This window comes from Ambystoma mexicanum, chromosome 1q, assembly GCF_040938575.1.
Source record: "Ambystoma mexicanum isolate Mex_15411 chromosome 1q, UKY_AmexF1_1, whole genome shotgun sequence".
NCBI lineage: Eukaryota > Metazoa > Chordata > Amphibia > Caudata > Ambystomatidae > Ambystoma > Ambystoma mexicanum.
Window position 1 is genome coordinate 789398523 of NC_090922.1, and position 27894 is coordinate 789426416.

A 27894-nucleotide genomic window follows, 5' to 3' on the forward strand; every position below is an offset into this window, starting at 1 on the left:
AGCTAGCAGCTGCCTGGTGCAGCCGCATATGGTGTGGTACTGCCATTCTATATTGGATGCAGTCTCATTTGGCCACACACCCATCTGATGTCAGCCTATGTCCAAGCCTAGCCAGGTATAGCCATCATTTGCCCAGGTGCAGCGCAAATGCCAAGAGTTAGATGGCTTAAAAACTGTAGCTGGCACGGTTGCCCCATGAGTTAGGGGCTTTCAGTGAAAACCTTCTCCTTCCTCTTGCAATTCAATTTGAGTTGGGAACATTCTGATCTTAAAAATGAACTGGCAGAGCAACGAGCAACATTAAGGAAAAGCTGATCATCAGAGATACCCCCAAAACATGCCAGACTTTGCCACCATATTCTAAAGTGTCCCCAAGAACATCCCATGCTTTCACAAAGTACACATACATCACAAGATTACATTTCTCAGGATGTTCTCTGCTCATTCAGAGTTCGGAAGTTCAAATGTTTCCTCTGTATCACTCACTACTGATATTTTGACAGGACTACATATCCGAGAATGCACTTCTAACAGTTAATAATTGGGTTAGATTAATAGCCTGATGTTTATCACTACTTGAGAATCTCAATATGTCCTGTATGCTTTTAGGTTCCAGTAGCTGTGCAGGAAGATGCGGAGAAGGTTACTCAAGAGAGTCATCCTGCCAATGTGACTACAACTGCTACATCTTCATGGAGTGTTGCCATGACTACAGAAAAGTCTGCACCTCAGGTAATCACTGTCACTGCCAGCACTACCCCGGACCTCAAGGTTCTCCTGTAAAAACTGGTCAAGCTTTCACATCTGGCTTAAACAAGCATATTTACATGAACACTTTGGCAAATGAGAGTTCAGCTAGGGGGTACAGCTGCGTACATTGAAAGCTCACTCCACATCAACATTGCATAGTTGCCAACATGATGCATTCCAAGCTGTAGGTGCTTATCCAGTCTGGGTTTTCTCTTTGTATTCTGGGACTTCGCTGTATAGCTTCCATAGACCTTAACGCAGTGGCAGTTAACTCCAAAGAAGGCAAACCCCTAGGTTCAAGCAAATGTTAAACGTCGCCTTTTCTAAAACATTACTTTTTTGCTTTTTTGCCAAAGAAGAAATATCAACCTTAGTTGATATTTAATACTGCGTAAGTAATTAAGGAGTTTTCAAGATCAGCCGTCATGCATCAAGAAACTATTTGACCGGTCTCCCTTTATAAATGGCTGCCTTGGCTGCTCAGTTGACAAGGAGAGTGTATCACCTTACTCAGGACAACCTTAAGGACATTCTAGGTTGTTTTGCAGGTAGGCCGTCCATCTTGAAACAGGGGGCTCTTATAGAAGAATGCTCCCAGATCACTTTTAAGGAAATGATGCTGGTTGCAGTTTCTTTTCTTCCTTTGCACATCAATGGAAGAAACAGTTTTCATTAAAGCCACATTATGCAACATTTTGAAATGTCCTTAGAAAATGTTGTATTATTTTGATGGAAATAGATGGCCTAAACCATGCACCTCTCCAGTCATGTTGCGTTTTATTGAGGGAGATCATGCAGGTGTTTGTGCTGAGAGGCAGCTTGAGTTCCTCCCAGTTGGGGCAAGTTATCCAGTCATATGTGGGTGCATGGGCTGGAAGGATTTCTATGCCTGTGGAGTAATGGTCTAAGTAAACTTCATGTTTCCTGGACCCTGCACCATTCCAGAAAAGGCAATGCATTTGGTCCCAACATTATTTTTTATTCCTTTGTACCACTCTAGATGGGTCCTGTAAAGGGCGCTGCCACGAGAACTTTGAAAGAGGGAGAGAGTGCGATTGTGATGAAAACTGTGTAAAGTACAACAAGTGCTGCTCTGACTACAAGACAAATTGCATAGGTAAGTGATATGGGTACACTCCGTGTAGCTTCTCCCAGACGTTAATGTCAATTGTTGATGATCTTCTCTGATTATTGTTTTAGGAATGTCAACAGCCACACCTATCAATTTTGGTGGTGGATTCACTGCATTTACGCAGTACTACCTCTTACCTATTCTCTTGGGCTCATTACAAGTGTGGCAATGCAGTTACATTTCTGACAGTAATGCTGTTACCACCAGTTTATTGGTGGTAACATAATTACCACCATTATTACTGCACTGAAATGTTCCAAGTTGGCATTGAAGTGGAGGATTTACCTCCACCCAAGGGGCTTCAGGTAAATCCTCAACACTCGTTTTTGAAGGAGGATTCACCGCTTGTGGTAGGACTCCTTGAATGGGGACTAATACTGCCTTACTACCACTGATAATCTATCAATAATTCCACCAGAGCGAATGGTGATAACTGTAAATGGGTTTGGTGATAATTCAAACCGAATTACACTTGATGTTTTTGGGAAAAGTCAATTTTTGTCTATGGGTTAATACATTAATAGACAGGTGGACTTTGCAAAATCTCTCACTGTAAGCATGAATGATAGAGAGTAGTTGAAGAGGCGAGAACAAGATAATAAAGATCAGTAATTCTTGTAACACGCCCAAGCGTGGCTCATGAAGAACCTAGAAGACAATTCTTTCTGTTTCTTTTTCTATCCACTGTTAGAGAAGCGGCACACCCGCGCAGCCTAGAATGAGTAAACCGATAGGTAGGATTAGTGAGACAATCACCCTATCCTTGTGTCTCTTCAATGTATGGATATGCAGGTGACCTCCTCTTCAACTCTGTATAAATGTGGAGCGCGTTGCAGTGCACCTTTATCAGATGTCTTAGTCCTTCTTTGTGTTAGTACTTTACAGTCAGGGTGTACGTTATATACTCAGATACAAGGCTCCCTTTTGGGTTAAATGGTATCAGGAGTAGCTATCAGATATCATTTACCCAATTAACTGTGTAATCCCTGTATGATCTATATGTAGCCACATCCCTTACCCAACCCCCATTCCCTGTAGGTTTTGCTAGTTGTGATGGTGTCATTACGTCAGTGATGATGCGTTCTGAGTATTAAAGCAATTGTTCTTTTATTAACTTGTGGAGAGACTCAAGATTTTGATGCTGTATACTGTTCCTGCTTAATTTGGATGACAATAAAGCTGAATGTTGCCTACTTTGTCATTGAGTTTGGCTTGGAATCATTCCAGTACCTCTGGCATATCCGGAACTTCTGGGCCCACTTAACATAAGGATGGCAGGTACACTTGTGAACATTAACACCCCCCTCGGGTATGGTTCAGTAGGAGGGAACAGACTGAGTGAGAGCTCTTGAACGACAGTTGCCTGAAAGAGTCCTCAAATGAAAATGTGGGCCCTTCAGCTCTACTTAAGGTGATTTAGTACATGTGTTCCGACTCATGCATGCATTGAGCGAGCTGCTGATGGTATTAACCAAATTGACCTTTTATAATTGATCTTTATACTATTCTAGTTATTTTAAATATGTATTGGGTTGGTTATTGGATTATAAATCATATAAGGAGATTGAGTGAGGGTTGCAGGGGTTTTTGGATTGGGTGGGGGTTTTTCAAGGAGTTTCCCACTGCATATATGTCCTAATTGACCTTCTAAATTAGGTCATTTCTCCCGAGGTCAATTGTGAAAAGGTCAATTAGTATACAACCGGTGCTGATATGTAGTAGTGCACAGTCAATGTGCTCCTTCATGAGTTATCCCACTGCTGAAAACAGACTTTCACTTTAATGTCTGCATCCCTCACAATCCTCGTTGAAGGTATGAGTGACACCCCCTCCATGACCAAAATGTCCGGTTCACAGAACTATATGGCACTCTATGTTACCTCTCGGTCCAAGACAAGCAGTGATTTTCAGAGGGTAATAGCTTACCTCCTCGAAGAAAAAAGGTCATAATAATAATGTCTGTTTATATAATGCACAGCGCAGTCTAAATGTCCTCCTTGAGTCTGAATGATAGGCATTATCAACCCAATTGATAGGAGCCATTTTATTGACCTTGGGAAGATGAAACGTAGAAACTGCCCGTCCGGTATTCGAATGTAGTTGACTATCCCTTACCAGAAGCTGTCATTACCGTACCCTCCACTGTGCAGGTCTATTGCTCAAAGGGAGTTGGGAAATAGATTGAATTTAGCTGCATCAACCCCCATCCTCCCCCATCTCCCCTGATGTCTCACCAAGAATCATGTCAGAGACTCCTGCCCATATCCCACCACTCACATTAACCAGGGGAAACCTTGGAACTCCTGCCATGCCTGCACCCCCTTGCCCTGCTCTGCCCAGCTCTATTACCCTCCCTCCAGTCCGCAGTCCACTGGCTGCCACTCCCAGAGCTACCCCTCCCAGCTCCCTACTAACCTCTCCTCCTCCTCCGCTGACCCAGCACTTCCAGTCTACTTCGGGTCTCCATGCATATCATAGAGGACATTTCACACTGAATTATGTGCAGAACATTCTCTGTGCAATACATGGTGCACACCACTTTACCAGTTGCTAATGTTTGGCACATATCCGGCCATTTTGTATTGTGCCCTCATGTGGGGCTGAGTTGTGCTGCAGTTGGAATGTCTTTGATGTGTCAGTGGGCAGTTGGAATAGAGGCCCAGCCCAATCAAACAAAAATTGCGGACCCAAAGTATGTGAACAGGTATCGTGTGACATAGCCCAACATCAAATAACATAATCTAACAAGGCATAACAAATAACGTATAAATGTCAAAAAAGGCATAGCAACCGTACAAAGACAAAACAAGGCATAATAATGCATTATGAGTGTGTAGCAATTGCAGTTGAATTAGGTATACCGTTAGGCCTTTGCCATAACCTACCTGTCCAGGTTTGTTGGGGTGATGTGTGAGCGTTTGTTAGATTCCTGATTGGTGCTATTATTCTTCTAGCACACAGGTCATTGGAATTGTGGCATAGTCTAAGACTGTGTGGCAGACAAACTATGTAGTCACAGCAAGGTGGTCTGAGATACATACATTCAACACTGAGCGATATATACTGTATATTGAGATAGATGCATTGCATATTGAAATAGATACACTGCATACTGAGATACATTCATTGTATACTGAGAGGTAAATACTGTAAAGTGTATTTTTTATTATGTTGTAGATGCATTACAATATAACATGTATGTCTCTTAGCACATAATATAAGCACTTTCTCATCATATCATGTATGCATTTCAGCATGTTGTGTATGCAAGTTATTAGAATGTAGCATTATTTATTTATTTATTTATTAAATTTATATAGCGCGCAGGCAGCCCAGGGGCATTGTGGCACTGTTACTTGCAAGGAAGACTTAGTTACAATGTGTGCAGGTTGTGCCTTGGGTTACAGTGAGGCAGTGACCTGTGAACAGATATACCACATAATACATCATACAATACAATTATGAGGGCTAGGCCATGTAATTGTTAGATGAACAGGGTCGTTTTCAGGGTTTTCCGAAAGGTGGTCAGTGAGGGTTCAGAGCGCAGGGAGCTAGGGAGGGTGTTCCAGTGTACGGCAGCGAGGTACAGGAAACTGGAGCACCCTGCTCTGGTCCTTTTTACCCTAGGTACTGAGAGCATGCTGGCATAGGGTGATCCAGTGGGTCTTGTGGAGGAGACCAGGTGGATCCTCTGGGAAAGGTACATTGGGGCGGCAAGATGGACACATTTGTGGGTGATGCTTAGAGCCTTGAATAGGATCCTCTCCTTTATGGGGAGCCAGTGGGATGCTTTTCTGGCAGCGGTGATGTGCTCTCTCTTGGCAATGCCTTGTGCAGCGCGTAGGGCATTATTCTGTATTACTTGGAGCTTCTCAAGATTGTTGTTGGAGGTCCCAAGGAAAAGAATATTGCAGTAATCAAGTCTCGAGCCGGTTATGGCCCTGGCTATGTTAGTGCAAGTGTCTTTTGACAGATAAGGTCTGATTGCGTTAAGGAGTTTTGCATGGTAAGCGGCCGAGGAGGCAATGGCGTTTACTTGTCTGGTCATGGATAGATTGGAGTCTAAGTAGATGCCTAATGTTTTTACCGTGTCAAGTACTGGTATCGTGATTGAGTCAATGGTGAAATGACTGAACTGAGCGTCAAGTTTCTTGATGGTGTCAGGGGAGCCTACGAGTAGGAGCTCAGTTTTGTCAGAGTTAAGGCAGAGGCCGTTGATAGCCATCCACATTTGAATTGTGTTGTAGATGTTGTTGAGGGTAGCGGAGTCCGTGTCATAGTCGCCTGTCAGAGTGAGAAGGATCTGTGTGTCGTCGGCGTAGTTGGTGTAAGAGATGCCCATGGCGTCAAGGATGAGGAAGAGGGGGCGGGTGAAGATGTTGTAGAGGGTGGGGGAGAGGCAGGAGCCTTGGGACACCCCACATAGCATGATAGAGGGTGATGCAGTGGCTAGGTCAAAGAAGACCTGCATGGTCCTGCCTTGGAGGAAGGAGGTGATCCATGTAATGGCTTCTTGAGAGAAGTTGGCTGTGGAGGAGAGGTGGTGGCAGAGGATGTCGTGGTCTACAAGATCAAAAGCTGCCGACAGATCCAGGAGAAGGAGCAAGGCAGGTTTGCCTTGGTCCCTTGCGTCGTCCATTTGGTTTTTTAGGTCGAGTAGGGCGGTCTCTGTCCCATGCCTAGGGCGAAAGCCGGATTGTCTCAGTCCAAGGAGGTTCTGTTCTTCGAGGAAGTGCTGGACCTGCAGGTAAGCTGCTTTGTCTAGAATCTTGAGGAGGAAAGGGACAGTGGTGATGGGGCGGTAGTTATTAGGGGAGGTGGGGTCAAGAGTGGGTTTCTTTATGAGTGGTCGGACCCATGCTTCCTTTAGGCAGGCGGGGACTCTCCCTGTGGTGAAAGAGGCGTTGACGAAGGCTGTTAGGAAAGGGGCCAGGGTGTCTGCGCAGTCTTTGATGATGGAGGCAGGACAGGGGTCGCCTTTGCAATTGGAGGGTTTTATGTTTTTCATAATGTTGATCATGTCGTTTTCTTGGATGGTTTTAAACGAGAAGGTGGGTGGGGCCTCAGTGGGTGATGGGGGCAGTAGTGGTGGGGAGGGTGTAGTGTGGGTGGATAGTGTTAGTTTGGTGTTCAAGATTTTGGCTTGGAGAGAGCTGATCTTATTGCGCATGGCTGTTTGGATGTTGTCACACCATTCTTTGTCCTTAGTGAAGTTTTGGGGGGTGGGTGTAGCATTTCACATCTCACTATATAATAAACATAGGTTGCTATGCAATGTATGCATTTCAATCTGCACTATATGCATTTCAATATAAAAATGGATGCATCTTAATATACTGGGCCTCATTACACGGACGGCGGTAAGGGTTAACGGTCACCGTTAATGGCAACGGTGACCGTTAACCCTTACCGCCGTACTACGAGGTCCCTTTGCGGGTTGGAGGAATTAACGCCTGCTTCTTGCAGGCGTTAAGTACCAACCCGCTAAGGGACCTCGGAGCTAATTACGGCACCGCAAAATTGCGGTGCCGTAATTAGCGCCTTCCCCATTCCCATAGAGCCCTATGGGGCAGAAATGGGAATGGGGAAGGGCAATGGCGGAAAGGGGATTTACCGCCCCTCCAACCTTGGAATGGGGCGGTAAATCCCCTTTCCGCCAAGGCGGTGCCGGTAATTTACCGGCATGGTCCAGGGTGCTAATAGCACCCTGGATTACCGCCTTCCGTGTAATGAGGCCCACTGTGTTTACATCTCAGTATATATTGTATATATCTCAACATATAGTGTATACATTTCAATATGTAATATATGTAGCTCAATGTACAGTATATGCATCTCAATGTACAATGAATATATCTCAGTGTACAGTGTGATTCTTTCAATCTATGTCAATAAAAGTCAAAATGTGTTTGTGGGGGGATTTGTCGTGAAGCATTGTTCCTTATACAATTCCACACCATTTCACCAATCTGCACCAAATGTTGCATAGTTGCCTGTTAGGATCCTCTGGACATTACTGCCTGCATGACATTTGGACAGCCCACCTCTTTCCCCGGATTTCAGCAAAAGTTAAAATGTGTTTGTGGCAAAGCATTGTTTTTTATACAATTCCACACTGTTTCACTAATATGCACCCACTTTTGCATAGTTACCTCTTAGGACCCTCTGGACATTACTGGCTACATGACATTTGGACAACCTATCCTGTTTCTTGGATTTCAGCAGAAGTCAACATTTGTTTGTGGGTTTGTGGCTTGGTGGAGCATTGTTCCTTATAGAATTCCACACTGTTTCACCAATCTGTACCAAATATTGCATAGTTACCTGTTAGGAGCCTCCAGACTTTACTGACTACATGACATTTGGACAACTCACCCCGTTCCCCGGATTTCAGCACAAGTAAAAATGTGTTTGTGGGTTTGCGGCATAGCGAAGCATTGTTCCTTATACAATTCCACACTGTTTCACCAATCTGCACCAAATGTTGCATAGTTACCTGTTAGGACCCTACGGACATTACTGGCTACCTGACATTTGGACACCCCACCCCTTTCCCCGTATTTCAGTACCTTCACACATGAGGTGGTTAACTGAAATCGGCAAAACATCAATTTGGTCGTAGGAGGACCGGTCACGGTACGAGGAACAAACCTCAAGGTCCAGGCCCTAGGATGCACGGTTTCCAAGATATTTGCACCACAACAAACCGCACCAAACCAGGGTGAGGCGACAGGTGGGGAGAGAGCACAGAGGGTCCCAGTATGCAGCAGCACACCAACTTTCGCCTCCCCCCAACATCTGCTCCGGGGTATGCCAGCCAGCCACACATGCCTATTCTCAGTGCAGTTTACTTCAGGGTGCAAAGCACATCAACAAATAAGCAAATCAGAACAGCAACCTGCAGGATCAGTATTATCATTTCTGTCTACTATGAGAAACCTGAAGGTATCCTCACTCCTAAACCCCCTGGATTCTCTTCTCAGGTGGCCAGGGAAAGGCCATCGCACTTGTTCTGGACCCTGCGGGTGGAGAAGTGAGGGAGGATCAACTATAAGAAGACTCCTGTGTGCCGTGCACCCAGGCAAGACATGGTATCCCCCTTTCCCAATTGACGACCAACCTAACCTTTCCCCGACCTTTATAGGTTATTGTAAGTCAGCTTCCCTCATTCCCCATCATGTGACACTTGACAGTACTGAGACAAGGAAGAGGCAGAGGAGAGTAATGAACACTATACCATTTCACCACTTTAGTACTGGGACCATGAAGATGCCTGCAAAGAGTTGTGAAGGTCAGGCATGTCCCCTTAATCATGGTCAGGCAAATTTTATTGGGAAGGCACACCTGCAACCTGTTCAAAGGTTGCAGGTGTATAAAATCAGAGAGGGAAAGCAACACAGGAAGAAGCAGGAGGGAGGCCTGCGTGACCAGCAGGGAACCTTATTTTGGGAGAGGCAAGCTGCTGGAGAGAATTGCTGTGAGTCGGTCCACTGTGTGCAGCATGCTAAGACGCTGGGGACTGCAGAGAGAGGTGGTTTCATGAAGCGTGGCGTGGGAGCTGCTTCAACCGGGTATGATGATGATAAAAGCAAATATCGTGGTGACGCCACATTTTGATACACTATGTTATATTATTTTATAGGCCATAGGTGAAGACATCACCAGTGTGGTGAGTTTGTTTTAGGTCAGAAGTTGATAAACAATGTCATTGGGGGTCATTCCGAGGTTGGAGGTAAGGGATTACCGGCGCCTGTAAGGGCACCGATGGCGGTAATCCCTTACCTCCGTATTCCGAGTTCCCTTTGCGGGTCCCTCTTTACCTCCTGCTTTTAGCAGGAGTAAATTATGGGACCCGCAAAGTGACCTTGGAGTAAATTACGGCACCGTAATTTACGGTGCCGTAATTACCTCCTTCCCCATTCCCATTGAGCCCTATGGGGGCAGAAATGGGGATGGGGAAGGGCTATGGTGAATGGGGAATTACAGGTCCATCCAACCTTGGAATGGACCGGTAATTACTCCATTCACCATGCCGGTATTCCATTGAGTAAATAGCTCCATGGTTACCAACCATGGAGCTATTTACTCCATGTTGTAGTCCTAACTCGGAATGAGGGCCAATTATTAGAAATTGTTGAAATATTATGAATTGTTTTAAACACGTATAGATTATTTTGTATTGCACAAATAAAATGTTTTTTAGAAGAGAGTAACAGATTTCCTCGTCATCCTGTTCACTCTGGTTCAAACCCCTTTATATAACTGTGCGCAGTGGGGAGAGCTGCAGGCCTGCCGGCTGGCTTTGCTGTGAGGCCTGCTTTGGCATATACAAGATAGAATCAGGATTCCGTACAAAATGGAGTCAGTAATCAGCCCTCTTCTGGACGTTGCACTCATATGTGTCGTCCCGTGGCTGTCCGACAACTCTGGCCACAGGTGAACGGGCAGCCGTGGGACGAGCATAGTGTGCATGCGGGGAGAGAATGGAGGGGAGGGGGCCTAAACAACCTTTCCTCCTATACAATACTCATATGGAAAAAAAAAGCCCAAGCACAACAAAAGTCCACTTAAGACAAAAAAGGTAAACTTAAGATAATTTTCAATAGGACAAAAAGTATCAGTCCTCTTACCTACCTCTGAAAATAAACTTCTCACAAAGTAGCATGGGCCGTATGTAATATTAGAACGAACAGGGACCTGTACCTACAAAGTAGCCCAACCTGACAAGAAACAAAAGACCCATCTCTACCACGTAAATCTCTTAAAAGAGTGGAAGGAAAATCCTTCCGACACCAATGCCACGATACTATCTTGTTTGGTACCAGAAGAAATAGATAACTTTGAATTCATTCCCCAAGAACTATCTAGTCCACAACAAGAAGACTTAAAAGATTTAGGGCCTCATTACACGGAAGGTGGTATGGGTTTACTGGTACCGGTAAGGGTACCGGTACCGGTAAACCCTTACCGCCTTACTACGAGGTCCCTTTGCGGGTCCTCCCTTAATGCCTGGTTATTACAGGCGTTAAGTACGGGACCCGCAAAGGGACCTTGGTGCTAATTACGGTACCGCAATTTGCGGTACCGTAATTAGCACCTTCACCATTAACATGGAGCCATATGGGGCTGACTGGCAATGGTGAAGGGGCAATGGTGGATGGCGGAATTAGCGCCCCCACACACCTTGGAATATGGCGCTAATTCCGCCATCCACCAAGGTGGACCGGTAAGGTACCGGTGGCGGCCATGGTGCTAATAGCGCCATGGCTTACCGCCTTCCGTGTAATGAGGCCCTTAGTCACAACATTCCCTGATATATTCTGTGAGAAATCATTGAGAGTGCAAGGGACTTATCATTATATCAGAACCCTAAAGGGAAAAGTGGTCCATTTGAATCCATATGGACTCCTGGAAGCCCGTAGACAGATAATGGTTGAGGAAGTGAACAAAATGCTAAGGGCGAGTATTATCAAACCCTCTTCAAGCCCATGGTCCTCCCCTATAGCATTGGTCACAAAACCTGACCATTCTTGGAGGTTTTGCATAGAATTCCAACAGGTCAACGCCATCTCTGACTTCAATGCCTATCCCATGCCACGCATTGACGAATTGATTGATAATCTCAGAAAGGCCACCTTCCTATCAACTATAAACTTAACCAAGGGGTACTGGCAGGTCTGATATGAAAAAGACAGCTTCCTCGACGCTCCTAGGCCTATTCCTGTTCAAAGTTCTCCCTTTTGGCTTGCATGGGGCCCCTGCCACTTTCCGACAGCTTATGGACATAATATACAGCCCTACCCCGATTTCTGTGGGGCTTATATAGATGACATAGGGCCTCATTATGAGTATGGAGGTAGCCATGCCACTTTTAGCGGCATGGCTACCACCATACCGGGTACCGGGTCTGGGTTCCTGGAATGGGGTAATACCGGGCCATTCTGACCTTGGAGGGCCCGGTAATTCCCTTTCCCGGGACCCGGACTCAGTACATCCCCATTCCCATTTGAGCCCCCATAGGGCTCAATGGGAATGGGGAGGATGCTAACAATGGGCCCGTTAAAGACGGGCCAGTGGTTAGTATCCTGGTCTGCTAGCGGGTCCCGCTAAGGATACCTGGTTTTACCTCATAATGAGGCGGTAGTGGGTTAACGGCGCTGGCAGCTCTACCGGCGCATTAACCCTCTACCGGCTGGGTCATTATGAGGCCCAAAGTCATTTATAGTATGGCGCGGGAAGACCATCTTTTCCATCTCTTTACTATTATGAGAGCCCTGAGAGAAGCTGGCTTAACTGCCAATCCATTTAAATGTAAGCTGGTCCAATCAGTCATGAAATACCTTGGCTTCTTTGTAGGGAATGGCAGTTTCCAGACTCAACGAGAAAAAGTGAAAGCTGTCCAAGATACCCCCAAGCCCAAAACCAAGAGAGACCTCAGGGCATTCTTAGGTTTAATCAGTTATTACCATAATTTCTCAGACAGAACAGCTAGGTTGAAAGATAAATTAAAGAACGCCGAACCCCAGAAAATTAATTGGACTGACGAGGACGAGGTGTGTTACAACAGCTTAAAACAAACCCTCTACCAGAACCCAATCCTAAAGGTAGTGGACTTTTCAAAAGAGTTTGCCTCTCTTACAGGATTAGGAGCAGTTTTGTCACAAGTCTGTGATGGATTACAACACCCTATCCTATTCACTAGTCGAAAACTCTACCCACGTGAAAAAAACGACTCTGTGTTAGAATTAGAGGACCTTGCCATCAAATGGGCCATCACCCATCTAAGATACTACCGTTTTGGAAGGAAGTTCGCTGTTGTCACAGATCACTCTCCATTAGTATGGATAAGCTAATGAAAGGACTCTAACCCTCGAGTCAAGCAATGGTTCCTAGACCTGCAACAAACAAGGGAGCATCCTGGTAGTTCCTCTCTACCGGCCAATATCCCGGGAGAGCCTCAACCAGATTTTTTAGTTCATGGAAGAGAAATGTCCAATACATATCAGTCTTTGTCCTGCCCAAGGGCAGTCCAGCACTGCAATGCCAGACAATTCTCTTCTGAACAAGAGTAACAACAGCAACCCCAGACACGTGTTTCAGACTGGTTGGGCCTCATCAGTGAGGCGGAGCTGTGTCTCTCTAAGAACAGTGAGGAAGGGGTCCACGTTTGGATTACCCTAGTAACATAGGGTGAGAACCCAAAGCTATTTAATATGCACAAACAAGGGGGGTCCTGGGAGTCCCTCTCTGCCGGCCAAAACCCGGGAGAGTCTCAACCAGATTCTTTAGCTCACTATCCCTTTTCACAGAAGAGATATGTCCAATAAATATCAGTCTTTGTCCTGCCCAAAGGCAGTCCAGCACCGAAATGCCAAGCAATTCTCTTCTGAACAAGAGTACCAACAGCAACGCAGACACGTGTTTTGGCCTGGTTGGGCCTTATCAGTGAGGTGGAGTTGTGCCTCTCTAAGAAAAGTGACCAAGGGGTCCACGTCTGGATGACCAGGTCAGCGACAACACGCCGGTAGCACCGGTGGGTTACCGCCGACCGCGTAATGAGGCCCATTGTTTTGTGGCCACTTTCATTTCAAGAGACCACTTCCATTTCTTTTTTTGGTCAGTTTTCTCATTCCAAGCCTCATTTTGTGCTTTAGTGTGAATTCTGAGACAACTTCCCATGACTTTGATGGATCGTAATCCTCTGCTCTCATGACAGGACACTCCTTAGCCAATCCGAGACAAGCAATGTTTTTTGTTATCACATGCCAAATGAAGACGCTAAGTGATGGGGTATATGAGACCCCCAGCCATCTGATTCCAATATCACCAAATCATTTTTTGAACATTTGCAACAAATATTCATGTGACCCCCTTTCAGAATTTCTCTACATGTTTTAAATGTATACCGCTCGACAGTTTAACATGTTTGTGTTCTGTTTTTAGAAAATAAGTGTCGGCATGTCCAACCCATCAAAAAAGTCACACTGACAAATCATATAAGTTGCACTATATTCATGAAAAAGCTGGTTTTATTAACTACCCTTTCTTTGAAAAACTAAGAGACCAGTTCTATGATATGATATGATATGATATTGTATCTATATCGCACCCATACACAAGTGTTTCATGTATGAGTGTTATGTATTTGGGGATGGCAATTACAGAAAAGAATGCACACATTTCCAAAGCTTCAAATAAAAAATGCAAATGTCTGTGACATCTTGGAAAATGCCTGGGAAGAAGCCCTGCTCAAGTAAAATGAAAATCCTAGTGTGACTAAAAGGGACAAACAATGTTCTTGCTATCTTTTACAAAAGGGAAAGGTAACAAAGACCAACTACCTCATCACGAGTTTGACGCTAACCCTTAAATGCGGCGGTAATGCTATTACTGCCGCATTTAAGGGTTCGCCAAATCACGGGCTTGGCGGATTTACCCAAATCTGGAGCAATTCTGCCTATTTTCGCCGCTATTACTGCTGGCGGTAATAGCGCCGAACATTCCCCATTGGGCTCAATGGGGAATGGGAAATTCCCGAATGGGCCCAATAGGGAATGGGGACCTACCGTTCCGCCAAACCTGTGATCCCAACTTAGCGTCCAACTCGTGATGAGGACCCTTTATACTGTTTACAGAGATTGAAAGTAAATCTAAAATTACATCACATTTTAAGTCAAGAATCGAAACAAATTAGGAAGGGCAACATTTTGAACTCAGTTGAGGGAGGAGATTCAAGAACCAGTGTGTTTTATGGAGCTGTGAATACTTAAAATATTTCAATCTAACAGAAATATGTGTCACTTCAGAACCTACAAAGAAGCCGACTCCATTGCCAACCAAACCCTCTACCACATCGGCAACTCCCACAAGAGGCAGCAAAGACCTAACCAAAAAGCCCCCAGAAATGTCAGATGAGAAAAGGCAGACGACAAAGCCCACCAAAAATACACAAGGTAAGAATAAACCTGTCCATCTGATCAATCAGATGGTGATCCAACACCACAAGCTGTTGGAATTTGTATTTAATTTGTGTTTGGGTTTATTTGGATCGGAGAAGAGCTTCTTTGACAAGAAACTCTGCACATGATCATGTATGGCAGACTGGGCAAAGTCATGCATGGGGGCCTTGGTAGATAGGGTGTGGAGTTAGATAAAATAACAAAAGGGTTAGAAGAGGGAGGGGTCAAAAGAGAGACAGTGGTGCAATGCGGAAGGTGGACAGGGAGATCACGGGGTGCAAGGGTGGGATTGATGAGGGATGAAGTTAGCCGGGTACAGGAAGCTAGCACATGGATCGATTTGTAGACAACAAGAAGGAATTTAAGGAAGGATCGTTTGCACGTGTGCATCTAACCACTGAAATGGGTATCACTCAAAATGCTGCAAAGCCTCAGCAATCTACATTTTTACACCCTGGAGTAACTGTGCTGAAAGCATAGGGCCAAATGCAGTCACTGTGAATGGAATGCATGTTAACAGTGTTAGAATGTGCAGGCATGCACATCAGAACCTGCACCCCTGACCAGCTGTCCAGCCTAAACCAAATGGGAGTCATTTGAGAATGAACTGGACCACTTACACGTGCCTGTAAGCAGACTTCTGACTGCAATTTTGATTGTTTTATGGATGGAATGTGGTAGTACATGTAAATCCAGGTGCTCTTGGGCTTAGGTGCACAAACCACACGCGATTCGTGAAACAATCGTAAATGACACCCACTGTGTCTGTGCTTTTTAGTTGCAAGTGCAAACACCAGGTGGAATTCCATGCAGATTGTAGATGCTCTCTCCTGCATGAAAATACATACAGGCAGAGATGCGTGTGCATTATCTGCACGGAACGGGTGGGAGCGATGAAGGAAAACCTTACACTGCACCCCCAGGTCTGTGCTGAAAATGCACAAAATCTACATGGTTCAAAATGTACTGGAGAAGACTATGCGCCTCATAGCAAGTTTGGCGGTAAATCCCCAAAATGTTTATCATTACCACCACTTGGTCCTTCAGATGTACTATATGCTGGAGGTAAATTCTCCACATCACCTCTGAGGTCAGAATTCAGCTGTGCTGGAATCAGTGGTAAACTGATGCCAAGTTAGTTACCACAATGTATTCCCAAACCACAGAACACGTAATGAGACCCCATGTCTTCTTGGGCAAATTGCGGACTATGGGCCTCATACCCTTAATAAGGGCATGGCTGCCTCCAAACTCGGGTCCGGGTCCGTGGTCCCTGAATGGGGAAATACCGGGCCATTCCTACTTTGCAGGGCCGGTATTTCCCCATTCAGGGAACCCAGACCCGGACCATCCCCATTCCCATTCGAGCCCCCATAGGGCTCAATGGGAATGGGGAGCATGCTAACAGCGGACCTGTTAATGAAGGGCCTATTGTTAGCATGCTGGTCCCCTCGCGGGACCCGCAAAGGACATCGGGTAAAACCAGACGTCCAGAGCGGGTCCCATGAGGGGACCACGTAATGAGGCAGTACAAGGTTAACGGCGCCGGCACCTTTACTGGTGCCGTTAACCCCTTACTGCCTCACTTGTAATGAGGCCCTATGCCCTCATCAAAGAATAAGCTGAGGTACACTTACTTTGGAATGATTCCACATGTCCATACCCCTATTTTCACATTACAACACTGCTGACAGTTCTTGACAATATCGCTCAGCAAGTGCGCATTTCCCTATTTTGAGCTGGGAGCCATATTACACTGACATAGGCTGTGTTCACCAGGAGCCATGAAGGAACAATGGGTCTCACTACGAGTTTTGCGGTACAGTAAACAAAATGGCAGTGATTCTGTTACCTAATTGCTGCCTTTAACTGCACCACTGAATTTCGAGTGCAGCGGTAAAGTGGAGGATTCACCTCCAGCAAAAGGCACTTTACTGCCAATGATCAGTGGATTTCCTGTGGGATTTCCTGCTCGTGGTAAATCTGCCAAAATGCCTATAGAATCACATGGACTCCAAAAATGGGGGTTTACACCTCCATATCACCACTCGTAATCCCATGCTAATGACATGGGACCAAGTGGCTGCAAATATAAGTACCTTGGGCAGCAATCCAGCTGATTTACCGCCAAACTCCTTATGTTTCTCTATGCACCCAGTAAAGTGCGATTTCAGGAAAGTTACCTTTTTTGTCAAAGAAAAGGACTAATATGTTTGAAAAAAAAGGCCATTCTAATTTTACACCCCCGTCCTTCTGTAGCATGTACAACATCGGTTTCCATGTGCATTTCAGCTGTACATATTCTCCTCCAATTAGCAAAGTAATGTCTGTGGCCCAGAAAAACATGGGCTTTTTGCACATGTCCAAGTCCATTTTTTGTTTTAACCTGGACATTGAAAGGTTTAATGTATCAAAATATTCTGATACATTCTATTATTATGATTAATGTACAATAAGATTATAATTGAATTATTTCTGTAATAGCATTTGTCTATTGTCATATATTATTTCACTGTATAATGTTATCGTGTCTTGTAAATGTTTTATTTTAATATCATTCTCAAGTTAAAAGTTAATGCAAACTTTTAAAAATGTTTAACTATTATTTTATTTTTATTCCTGTTAATTATTATGCTTTCATTACTTTTTATTATGTTTCAATATATATATATCTTATTACTCGACCTACAGTGTTTAGGTATATGTGTATGGACTCCTGTGGGTCAGCGACCTCTAATGGACTAGGCATGGAACATATGATTATAAAAAGAATTGATACAAAAAATTGGATGAAGATGGGCAGGCAGAGGGGCATAGTTGCAGAGTAAAGTTCGGCGGGGTGCCCCACTCCTGCTGTGGGTCAGCGGCTCATGTAGAACATGGCTAGCGTTAGAGTATGTGTACATGGAATAAGCTCCTGTGGGTCTACCACCTCATGTAGACTAGATGTGGAAGGTAGGATTTCAAGAGTAAATAACAGTGGGCAGGCAATGGGGCATGGTCGTGGAATAAGTTCTGCGGGGTGCCCCACTCCTGCTGTGGGTCAGTGGTTTGTGTGAGACACGGCTACAAGGCCATCGCAATAGTATGCCCCTCCGAGGATTGCATAATCGGTATAAGGACCTGTGCTTGAGTATATAATCATCATCCCCCTCTGGAGGGGACATTGAGGATAATATAGGATACTCTACAAGCTACCTTTAGGAGCAACAAATCATGGAAGCTCTCAGGTATTAGCCCGCTCACAATCTGTAAACACCAATCTTATTAGGAAGCAACTCTGATATTAGAGGGAGCATAACCATTCAAAAGAGAGTGACTCAGTTTTGCTCCTCATGGCAAACTTCCCACTCACAGTCTAATGTCGCTGTTAGTTGACTCTCAAACAGACACAACAATTATCAACGCCCAACTCCATGGTTCATGTAAACATTACACAAAGCACATTAAATTAAAGTCACAATTCATGCCTCTCGGGCTGAGTGAATCAAGAAGATCAACCCATAGGATCTCTCTTTGTAACAATCGCTTTTGGATGTCTCCCCCTCTGTTACCTAGTTTAATCTGTTCCAGAATCACACATTTTAATTGAGCAACAGTATGTCTAGCCTCGACAAAGTGCATGGCTACAGGTGATTTCACATTTTTGGTGCAGATATTTGACTTGTGCTCTGTCCACCTCGTTTTGGCTTTCCTCGTTGTCATCCCTACATAGTAATATCGACATGGGCATTTCAGTCCATAAGCTACATTGGTAGAATCGCAAGTACATGAGTGTTTGAGACAAATAATCTTACCTGAGTGTGGATGTGTAATGGTGTTACCTAATATTATGTTCCCACAGTGCTGACAGCTGTTAGTCAATGCCTTGCTGTTCCTATAGGCAAAGGTGGGTGGTTGTTGAAACAATGACTGTAGATGGGGGTCCATTTGGAGCACAGGCCAGTTCCTTTGTATTATCTTTTTGATTCTGTGACTCTGGGTGGAATGTGTGGTCACATAGACAAGTGGTTCGCCCCTTTTAGGAGGCTTGGGTGTTAGGAGTGTTTCTCTGTTGATTGATCTTACTTTCTCTGCAATGCCCGATTATTGTGGGGTTGTAGCCTCTCTCTCCGAATTTTTTCTGCAGCAACGTCGATTGGCGCTCATATTCATTGGTCTCAGAGATGTTCCTTCTGTAGCGGAGGAATTGACTCAATGGCACACTGTCAATGGTTCGTTGAGGGTGAAAGCTAGTAGCTAATAGGTGGCTTGTTTGTTTGTTTGTTTGTTTGTTTGTTTGTTTGTTTATTTGTATGGCGCACGAAGCCCGGAGGTAACTGGGCTATTCCTGTCGGTGGTTTTCGGGAAGATTCTGGTCTCCAGATTGTGGCCCTTGCTGTAAATTTTGACGTCCAAGAAGTTGATTACCAATTGGCTGGTTTGGGTCGTGAATTTGATTCTCGGGTGCATCCCATTCATCATATCAAAAAGTTCCTGCAATTCATCAGATGGGCTTGTCCAAATACCAAAAATGTCGTTGATGTAGCGTACATAGATGGATAGGTGACGCATCCATATAGGTGAGGAAAGTACGTGTTGGTTTTCCAGATAAAACATATAGGTATTGGCAATACATATCAGTCTTTGTCCTGCACAAGGGCAGTCCAGTACCAAAATGCCAGGCAATTCTCTTCTGAACAAGAGTACCAACAGCAACCCCAGACACATGTTTTGGTCTGGTTGGGCCTCGTCCGTGAGGCAGAGCTGTGCCTCTCTAAGAAAAATGAGAAAGGGGTCCACGTATGGATTACCCTAGTAATTTAGGATGAGAACCCAAAGCTACTTAATATGCACAAACAAAGGAGGTCCTGGGAGTCCCTCTCTACCGGCCAATATCCTGGGAGAGTCTCAACCAGATTCTATAGCTCTCTAGCATTTTCACAGAAGAGAAATGTACAATACATATCAGGCTTTGTCCTGCACAAGGGCAGTCCAGTACCAAAATGCCAGGCAATTCTCTTCTGAACAAGAGTACCAACAGCAACCCCAGACACGTGTTTCGGCCTAGTTGGGCTTTTGTCAGTGAGGAAGAGCTGTGCCTCTCTAAGAAGAGTGAGCAAGGGGTCAACGTCTGGATTACCCTAGTAACTGAGGGTGAGAACCCAAAACTACTTAATATGCACAAACAAGGGGGGGTCCTGGGAGCGTCTCTCTACCAGCGTATATCCCAGGTTAGAGTCTCAACCAGAGCCTTTAGCTCACCATCCTTTCACAGAAGACAAATTTCCACTGCAGATTATGTCAGGTGTTCATCAAGCAATCAGGAGATCAGGACTGGGCCCAGACACCCAAGTCATTTGCCCCTGAAATAAGCTCCATTGCTTCCAACAGGCATAATGGCCACTGTGCAAAAAATAAAAAAAATAACAATCGCACAGCACACACACCCTGCTCACAAAGCCACATTACAAAAGGACCTTGACTTCTTTCCATGGTGCCCTCACTCACCTGAGACAGTATGTTAATGGTCATACTTGTGTACTGGTGTGCAGTTTCTCCAAGAAGTTAATGGAACCACGGATGCAGAGAGCCGTATAGCTCATACCTGCAACCATTGCCATTACACACACACACACACACAAACATCTAAAAACGACATCTCTCATTCATCCACTACTGAAAAAAGATGCACATTTTCCTAAAAAATAATAATCCCATCTGATAATTTCATAGGCAAAAGGGATAGGGTGATAATGTGCCTTCAACAACTAACAACATATACTATGGGACTCATTCAGAGTTTCCGCGGCATGGAACAAATTCTGGTAAAAATGCTGGTAAAAATGCTGGTAATTCCTGAACCAGCATTTTTTACAGACCTGGGAAACACAAGTTTCCCAGTGGGAGCACAGATCTACTGGCAGGCCTCACCTGCTGGTAGATCTGGCTCCTACCAGCAAATAAATGCCAGAATCACTGGCACTGTTACTTCCGAGGCCGGTAATTCTGGCAATCCCATACTATGGAGTCTTTACCACCTGTAACATCCCAGTAGTACCGGGTTATCAGGCGGCAGAGACGGTACGGGGGAGTTTCCCAGTATCCTGCCGGAATTACCAGCGGGATACCATGAAACTTGTAATGAGGCACGTAGAATTTGAAAACAATTATAGTTTGTAAGTGCTTTAAAGCAATGGCATCTGGTAAGGTTTATAGTCATAACATCGAAAACAAAAAAGTTGAAAGTCAAAAAATCGAAAAAAAAATGTCGAAAAAAAAGTCAAATTTCTTTTTTATTACGTTTTTGATTCGAAATGGGGGGTTCTCCCCTGACCCCCATTGTTTTTACCTTTTTTTATACATGCGAGAGCCAAAAAATAAATATAAATAAAAAAAAATCATTCGACTTTTTTTTTTCGGCATTATGTTTTCGATTTTTTTGACTTTTGACATTTTTTTTCGATTTTATGACTGCACACCATCTGGTAATGTTTTTATTAGATTGGCATATTTCCTTTAATGAGCATGACCTATGAGCACAGCGAGGGAGCACAAATCAAACAAAATGGATTCAGGGTGATTGTTTCCCCAAATAATAATTTAAAATAATGTGTTAAGAAGTGGATTTTACCTTTTGTGGGGAAAAAACTGGGTAAAAACCTATACATATCACAATATTTTCTGTAGTGTAGTGCATGAAAAAATCCATCCGATGCCAGATCATGAACACTACATTTTCCAAAACATTTTCATGATGCCAGCATTGTCACTGTAAAACACACTGCACATGATGCTTGTGCCCACAATATTTGTAATTATTCTGCTGTTTTAAGAAGAAATCTTCATGCCGGCTGTTACAATTGAGGCAAGTACTGTCGCTGTAAGAACATATCAATATAGGCTGTGCTTAATAATGCCAGTGTTATAACTGTTGCAACACATTCTGCTGGGAATGCCCCCATAACAACATTATTCAAAGAGCACACACACAGTGGCTGTCTCTAATCATACAAGTATCACCACAGTAAGACACCCTCTGTGCACAGACATGCTCTCTGTGCCAAATAATCACAGTATTGCCTTTGTTCATGTACATATATATGCTAACCGCATTTAATCATACCAATATTCCCAATGTAAGACACATTATTGCTCTCTGTGCCAAACCATGCCATCATTACCAGTGTAAACACACACACACTTGCTGGCTGTACCCAATAATGTCAATACCAAAACACATGTGTTGGCTGTGCCTAAAGAAGGGCAGTATTGCCACTGTAAACACATAATCATATGTTCTGTTTCCAATACTGCCAATATTGCAACAGTAAGAACGCACTCATGTTAGCTGTGCCAAAAAATAACAGTTTTTCCGCTATACAACACAATCATATTGGCTGTGCCTAATAACCTACATGGTATTTCTCAGAGTGCTTGAGGTGTAGGTTTTGTTTCACTCAAATTTGTCACATTTTATACTCAGCACTTTGACATTCATAAATCTTCCCCCAGAATGCACGATTTGTTAGCCAGCTACTCTAATGTACCTACTGTTGGGTTTGGCCATACTTGTATGTTCTTCCTCTATGGTCTGGGGTGTGAGATTCCCAATTGACCTTTGCTGCTGTTTGTACCTCTATACTTGCATGTTCCTCCATAAGGGCCCAGGGTGTGGGTTTCCCAATTGAGTTTTGATGCTGCTTTACACTGGCATATTTGCATTTTCCTCACTTAGGGTCCAGGGTGTGGATTTCCCAATTAAATTTTGCTGCTGTTCACACTGACATACTTGAATTTTTTCCTTTAGGGTCCAGGGTTTGGGCTTCCCAATTGAATTGTGTTGCTGTTTTGCGTTTCCACACTCGCACTTTTCTTCCCTTATGGTCCAGCTTCAGTTTTTATATTGCCACTCTTGCATTGTCATCCGGTAGGATCCAAGGTGGGGGTAACTAGATGTCAGCCTTTCTTCACTGGAACGTCAAGCACTCCATCACAACTGAACGTAGCCATACCATGCCTGGGGCATGGGCCACCCACCTCCATACTCCTGCAATAAACACTGCTGGACTACACGCCCCAACATGCATCAGCACCTCCAATAGAAAACAGCTGAGTCCCACACACAATCTGGTAGAGCCGTTCAGATAATGTGACTCTTTTGACTCTCCTACTCCCTTGACAATTTGTCACGGCACCCGTTCTCTCACCTGATAGCTATGGGCTGCTATTAGGGACCTAGCCACTCCCTGCCTACCTTTGTGCTGGCTAGAAATGCACACACGTATTTTAGAAATCCTTTCTTCGCCTCTCACACCTAGGACTGTGGTCTTCCAAATACGTTCATCCCCACAGCACTTTCAGTACAAATGTCATATAATATAACATAACAGATGAATGCCAAATCTACAGCTGTTAGAAGACTTTGTCAGGCTGGCTATGCCCGATTTTACTTGTATTGCCACTGTAGAATACACTGTTGTTTGCTGTGGCCAATAACGTCAGCATTGCCACTATAAGAATAGACTCCTGCTGGTCCTGCCCAATAATGCCAGCATTGCTACTTTAAGAACACACTGATGTTTTCTATGCCCACTAATGATGGCATTCCCACTATAACGGCACACGTGTGTTGTTATGTTGTTATGCCCAACTCTGCCATATTGTCATAGTAAAAGGCATTTCCATGCTGGCTGTGACAATATATGTCCGCTTTGCCTCCTAACACCTTGACATGCAGGCAGGATTGCCATAACAATAATCTCTCCAGAACTTTCCTGCCCTCATTTTCCCTCTCCTAACTGATTTTCAGGTATCCATACTTGAAGGCATCTGAATGTGCCTCACTCAGACTCGAACACATCATTCTGGAAGAGACTCATCCAGGCAAGGCCCGGCACTCACCACTGTCTCATTCCCCGTCTGCATGAATTGATGCAAATAACACACTCATTTTCCCATAAAAGCTGTTAGCTGCATTACCCTCATGTTGTTGTTTGAAAAAGAAAATTGTAAAACTCCTTTATCCATCCAGAATTGACAGTGGTCTACAGCTTACCTCTGGTAACAGAATTTGAATTTAATATCCAAAGGGGCGATTGGACGATAATGGGTTAGCTGTGAACAGACCTTTTTGAACATCGGTGTGATCTGGGCCTACCGCCAAGGAAGCCATTCATCGCCAGGCCAAACAGCGCATTAAAACATTTAGAAGGACCAGTGATATTTATTAGCCTGTTCAGTAAGAGATTCCATCAAACGATCTGTAGTAAAAGGGGCCACCTACTTTGACTTTGACTAACTGATCGAGAGTGGTTAAGGTATGAAGGGGTGTCATTGGGTCCTGGTCCGTGTGTGAATATATCTGACTAAAATGGGGTTCTCAGATTACAGCATTCAAATGGAAATGAATGACTGAGGAGTAATCTTCAACTCTCCACATCACTAGACGGAAGACAGACTTGGCACCCATGATCTTGAGTGATGCTTGTGAGGCCCCCAAGCACACTCCTGGGCCTCCTTCTTTTAAGCAATAAGCAATTCAGATTCTGACTTCAGAAGGGCCACGTATCTCTCAGCAGGCCTGACCTGTCAGGACGACCGGCCCGTGCAGGCATGTTTTTCACAGAAGAACCGGCAAGGGTTAGCAATGGTGCCAGTGCTTCCGTGTCCCCATTCCTATAGGACTTCGTGAGAATGGGGTCTTACAGTTCCCCCACCTGGCTTCCCGGGGCGCCGCGACTTTTAATATCCCGGTGGCACCATGATATCAGGCAGCGGAAATGGTATTGTGAGGTCGGCGACAACCCATCGGTAGCACTGGTGGGTTTCCGCCGACCTTGTATTGAGGCCCATTGTTTCGTGGCCACTTTCATTTCAAGAGTCCACTTCCATTTCTTTTGTTTGGTCACAGTTTTCTAAGTTCTCCCATTCCAAGCCTCATTTTGTGCGTTAGTGTGAATTCTGAGACAACTCTTCCCATGACTTTAATGGATCACAATCCTTTGCTCTCATGGCAGGACACTCCTTCCAATCTAAGACAAGCAACGTTTTTGTTATTCCAGGCCAAATGAAAACGGTAAGTGAGGGGGTATATGAGACCCCCAGCCATCTGATTCCAATGTCACCAAATCAAAAGTCCTGAAAGAATCCAAATTGATTACGTTTTACCAGTACATTTTCATTTTTTATGGAACTGATGTGAGTTAAGTATTTGGAACATTTGCAACTAATATTCATGTGACCTACTTTCAGAATTTCTCTACATTTTGTAAATGTATAACTCTCGACAGTTTAACATGTTTGTGTTCTGTTTTTAGAAAATTAGTGTCGGCATGTCCAACCCATCAAAAAAGTCAAACTGACAAATCATAAAAGTGACAATATAGTCATGATAAAACAGGTTTTATTAACTGCCCTATCTTTGAAACCCTAAAAACGAATATACCAGTTCTATGAGTGTCATGTTCTGGGGGATGGTAATTACAGAAAATCATGCACACATTTCCAAAGCTTCAAATATCAAATGAAAATGTCTGTGACATCTCGGCAAATGCCTGGAAACTAGACTTGCTCAAGTAAAATCAAAATCATAGTGTGGGACACACAATGTTCCCTCCATCTTTTACAAAAGGGAAATGTAACAAAGACTAAATCTATACTGTTTACAGAGATTGAGAGTACGTCTAAAATTGCATCACATTTTAAGTCAAGAATCGAAACAGTTTAGGAAGGGCAACATTTTGAACTCAGTTAAGGGAGGAGATTCAAGAACCAGTGTGTTTTATGGAGCTGTGAATACTTAAAATATTTCAAACTAACAGAAATATGTGTCACTTCAGAACCTACAAAGAAGCCGACTCCATTGCCAACCAAACCCTCTACCACATCGGCAACTCCCACAAGAGGCAGCAAAGAGCTAACCAAAAAGCCCCCAGAAATGTCAGATGAGAAAAGGCAGACGACAAAGCCCACCAAAAATGCACAAGGTAAGAATAAACCTGTCCATCTGATCAATCAGATGGTGATTCAACACCACAAGCTGTTGGAATTTGTATTTAATTTGTGTTTGGGTTTATTTGGATCGGAGAAGAGCTTCTTCGACAAGAAACTCTGCACATGATCATGTATGGCAGACTGGGCAAAGTCATGCATGGGGGCCTTGGTAGATAGGGTGTGGAGTTAGATAAAATAACAAAAGGGTTAGAAGAGGGAGGGGTCAAAAGAGAGACAGTGGTGCAATGCGGAAGGTGCAAGGGTGGGATTGATGAGGGATGAAGTTAGCCGGATACAGGAAGGATCGTTTGCACGTGTGCATCTACCCACTGAAATGGGTATCACTCAAAATGCTGCAAAGCCTCAGCAATCTACATTTTTACACCCTGGAGTAACTGTGCTGAAAGCATAGGGCCAAATGCAGTCACTGTGAATGGAATGCATGTTTACAGTGTTAGAATGTGCAGTCATGCACATCAGAACCTGCATCACTGACCAGCTATCCAGCCAAATCAAAATGGGAGTCATATGAGAATGAACTGGACCACTTACACGTGCCTGTAAGCAGTCTTCTGACTGCAATTCTGATTGTTTTATGGATGGAATGTGGATTGTACATGGAAATCCAGCTGCTCTTGGGCTTAGGTGCACAAACTACATCCGATCCGTGAAACAATTGTAAATGACACCCACTGTGTCTGCACATTTTATATGGCAATACACGGATTCAGACTGTTTTTGTCAAGTGCAAAAACCAGGTGGAATTCCATGCAGATTGTAGATGCTCTCTCCTGCATGAAAATACATACAGGCAGAATTGCGTGTGTATTATCTGCACGGAACGGGTGGGAGCGATGAAGGCAGACTTTACACTGCGCCCCCAGGTCTGTGCTGAAAATGCACCAAAACTACATGGTTCAAAATGTACTGGAGAAGACTATGGGCCTCATAGCAACTTTAGTGGTAAACCCCCAAAAGGTTTATCATTGCCACCACTTGGTCCTTCAGATGTACTATATGCTGCAGGTAAATTCTCCACTTCACCTCTAAGGTCAGAATTCGGCTTTGCTGGGAACCAGTGGTGAACTGATGCCAAATGAGTTACCACAGTTTATTCCCACACCACAGAACACGTAATGATGCCCTAGGTCTTCTCGGCCAAATTGCGGACTATGTCCTCATCAAAGAATAAACTGAGGTACACTTACATTGGAATGATTCTACATGTCCATACCCCTATTTTCACATTACAACACTGCTGACAGTTCTTGACAATATCGGACAGCGGGCCTCATTACGACCCTGGCGGAGTGGGTTTACGCCAGCGTTATTCGTGGCGGACCCGTCCGCCCTACTACGAGTTTCCGTAGCGCCATGGAGCGTTTTCCGCCTGGTTTTTCCGGGCGGAGAAATCCATGGCGCTACGGGACCTTGTCGTTAATTACGCCACCGTATTTTGAGGTGGCGTAATTAACGCCTTCCCCACTCCCATTATACCCTATGGGGCAAAAATGGGAATGGGGAAGGGTAAAATGGGGGATGGGGATTTACCGCCCCGCCAAGGTCGGAATGGGGCGGAAAATCTGCCAACCCCCATGGCGCTATCGGCAGCTTTCCGCCGTGCTCCATGGTGCATTTTGCACCGCGATTTCCGCCAGGGTCGTAATGAGGCCCGCAAGTGTGCTATTGTGAGCTGGGAGCCATATTACACTGACATAGGCCTTATCCCGCATAAGGTTTGGAAGATTAAATTATTATATTATGCGCAACAAATTCACTTGCTCCTACACCTGTGTTCACCAGGAGGCAGTGTGGAACAATGGGTCTCACTACAAGTTTTGCGGTACAGTAAACAAAATGGCAGTGATTCCGTTACCTAGTTGCTGCCTTTAACTGCACCACTGAATTTCGAGTGTGGAGGTAAAGTGGAGGATTCACCTCCAGCAAAAGTCACTTTACTGCCAGTGATCAGTGGATTTACTGTGCGTAATTAATGCTCGTGGTAAATCTGCCAAAATGCCTATGGAATCACATGGACTCCAAAAATGGGGCTTTACACCTGCATATCACCACTCGTAA

General features: G+C 44.4%; 1 protein-coding gene across 7 annotated transcripts in view; it reads left to right on the top strand.

Moving 5' to 3' along the window:
• PRG4 (proteoglycan 4) overlaps positions 1 to 27894 on the top strand; it is a 422062-nt gene that overhangs the window by 66866 nt on the left and 327302 nt on the right. For 6 of the 7 annotated variants that reach the window (XM_069641367.1, XM_069641368.1, XM_069641372.1 and 3 more), the window contains exons 2-5: positions 610 to 732; positions 1751 to 1867; positions 14689 to 14835; positions 25662 to 25808. In XM_069641367.1, the coding sequence (XP_069497468.1) occupies positions 610 to 732; positions 1751 to 1867; positions 14689 to 14835; positions 25662 to 25808 (534 nt within the window). The remainder of the gene's footprint in view (positions 1 to 609; positions 733 to 1750; positions 1868 to 14688; positions 14836 to 25661; positions 25809 to 27894) is intronic. The other variant, XM_069641371.1, reaches the window with a different exon arrangement.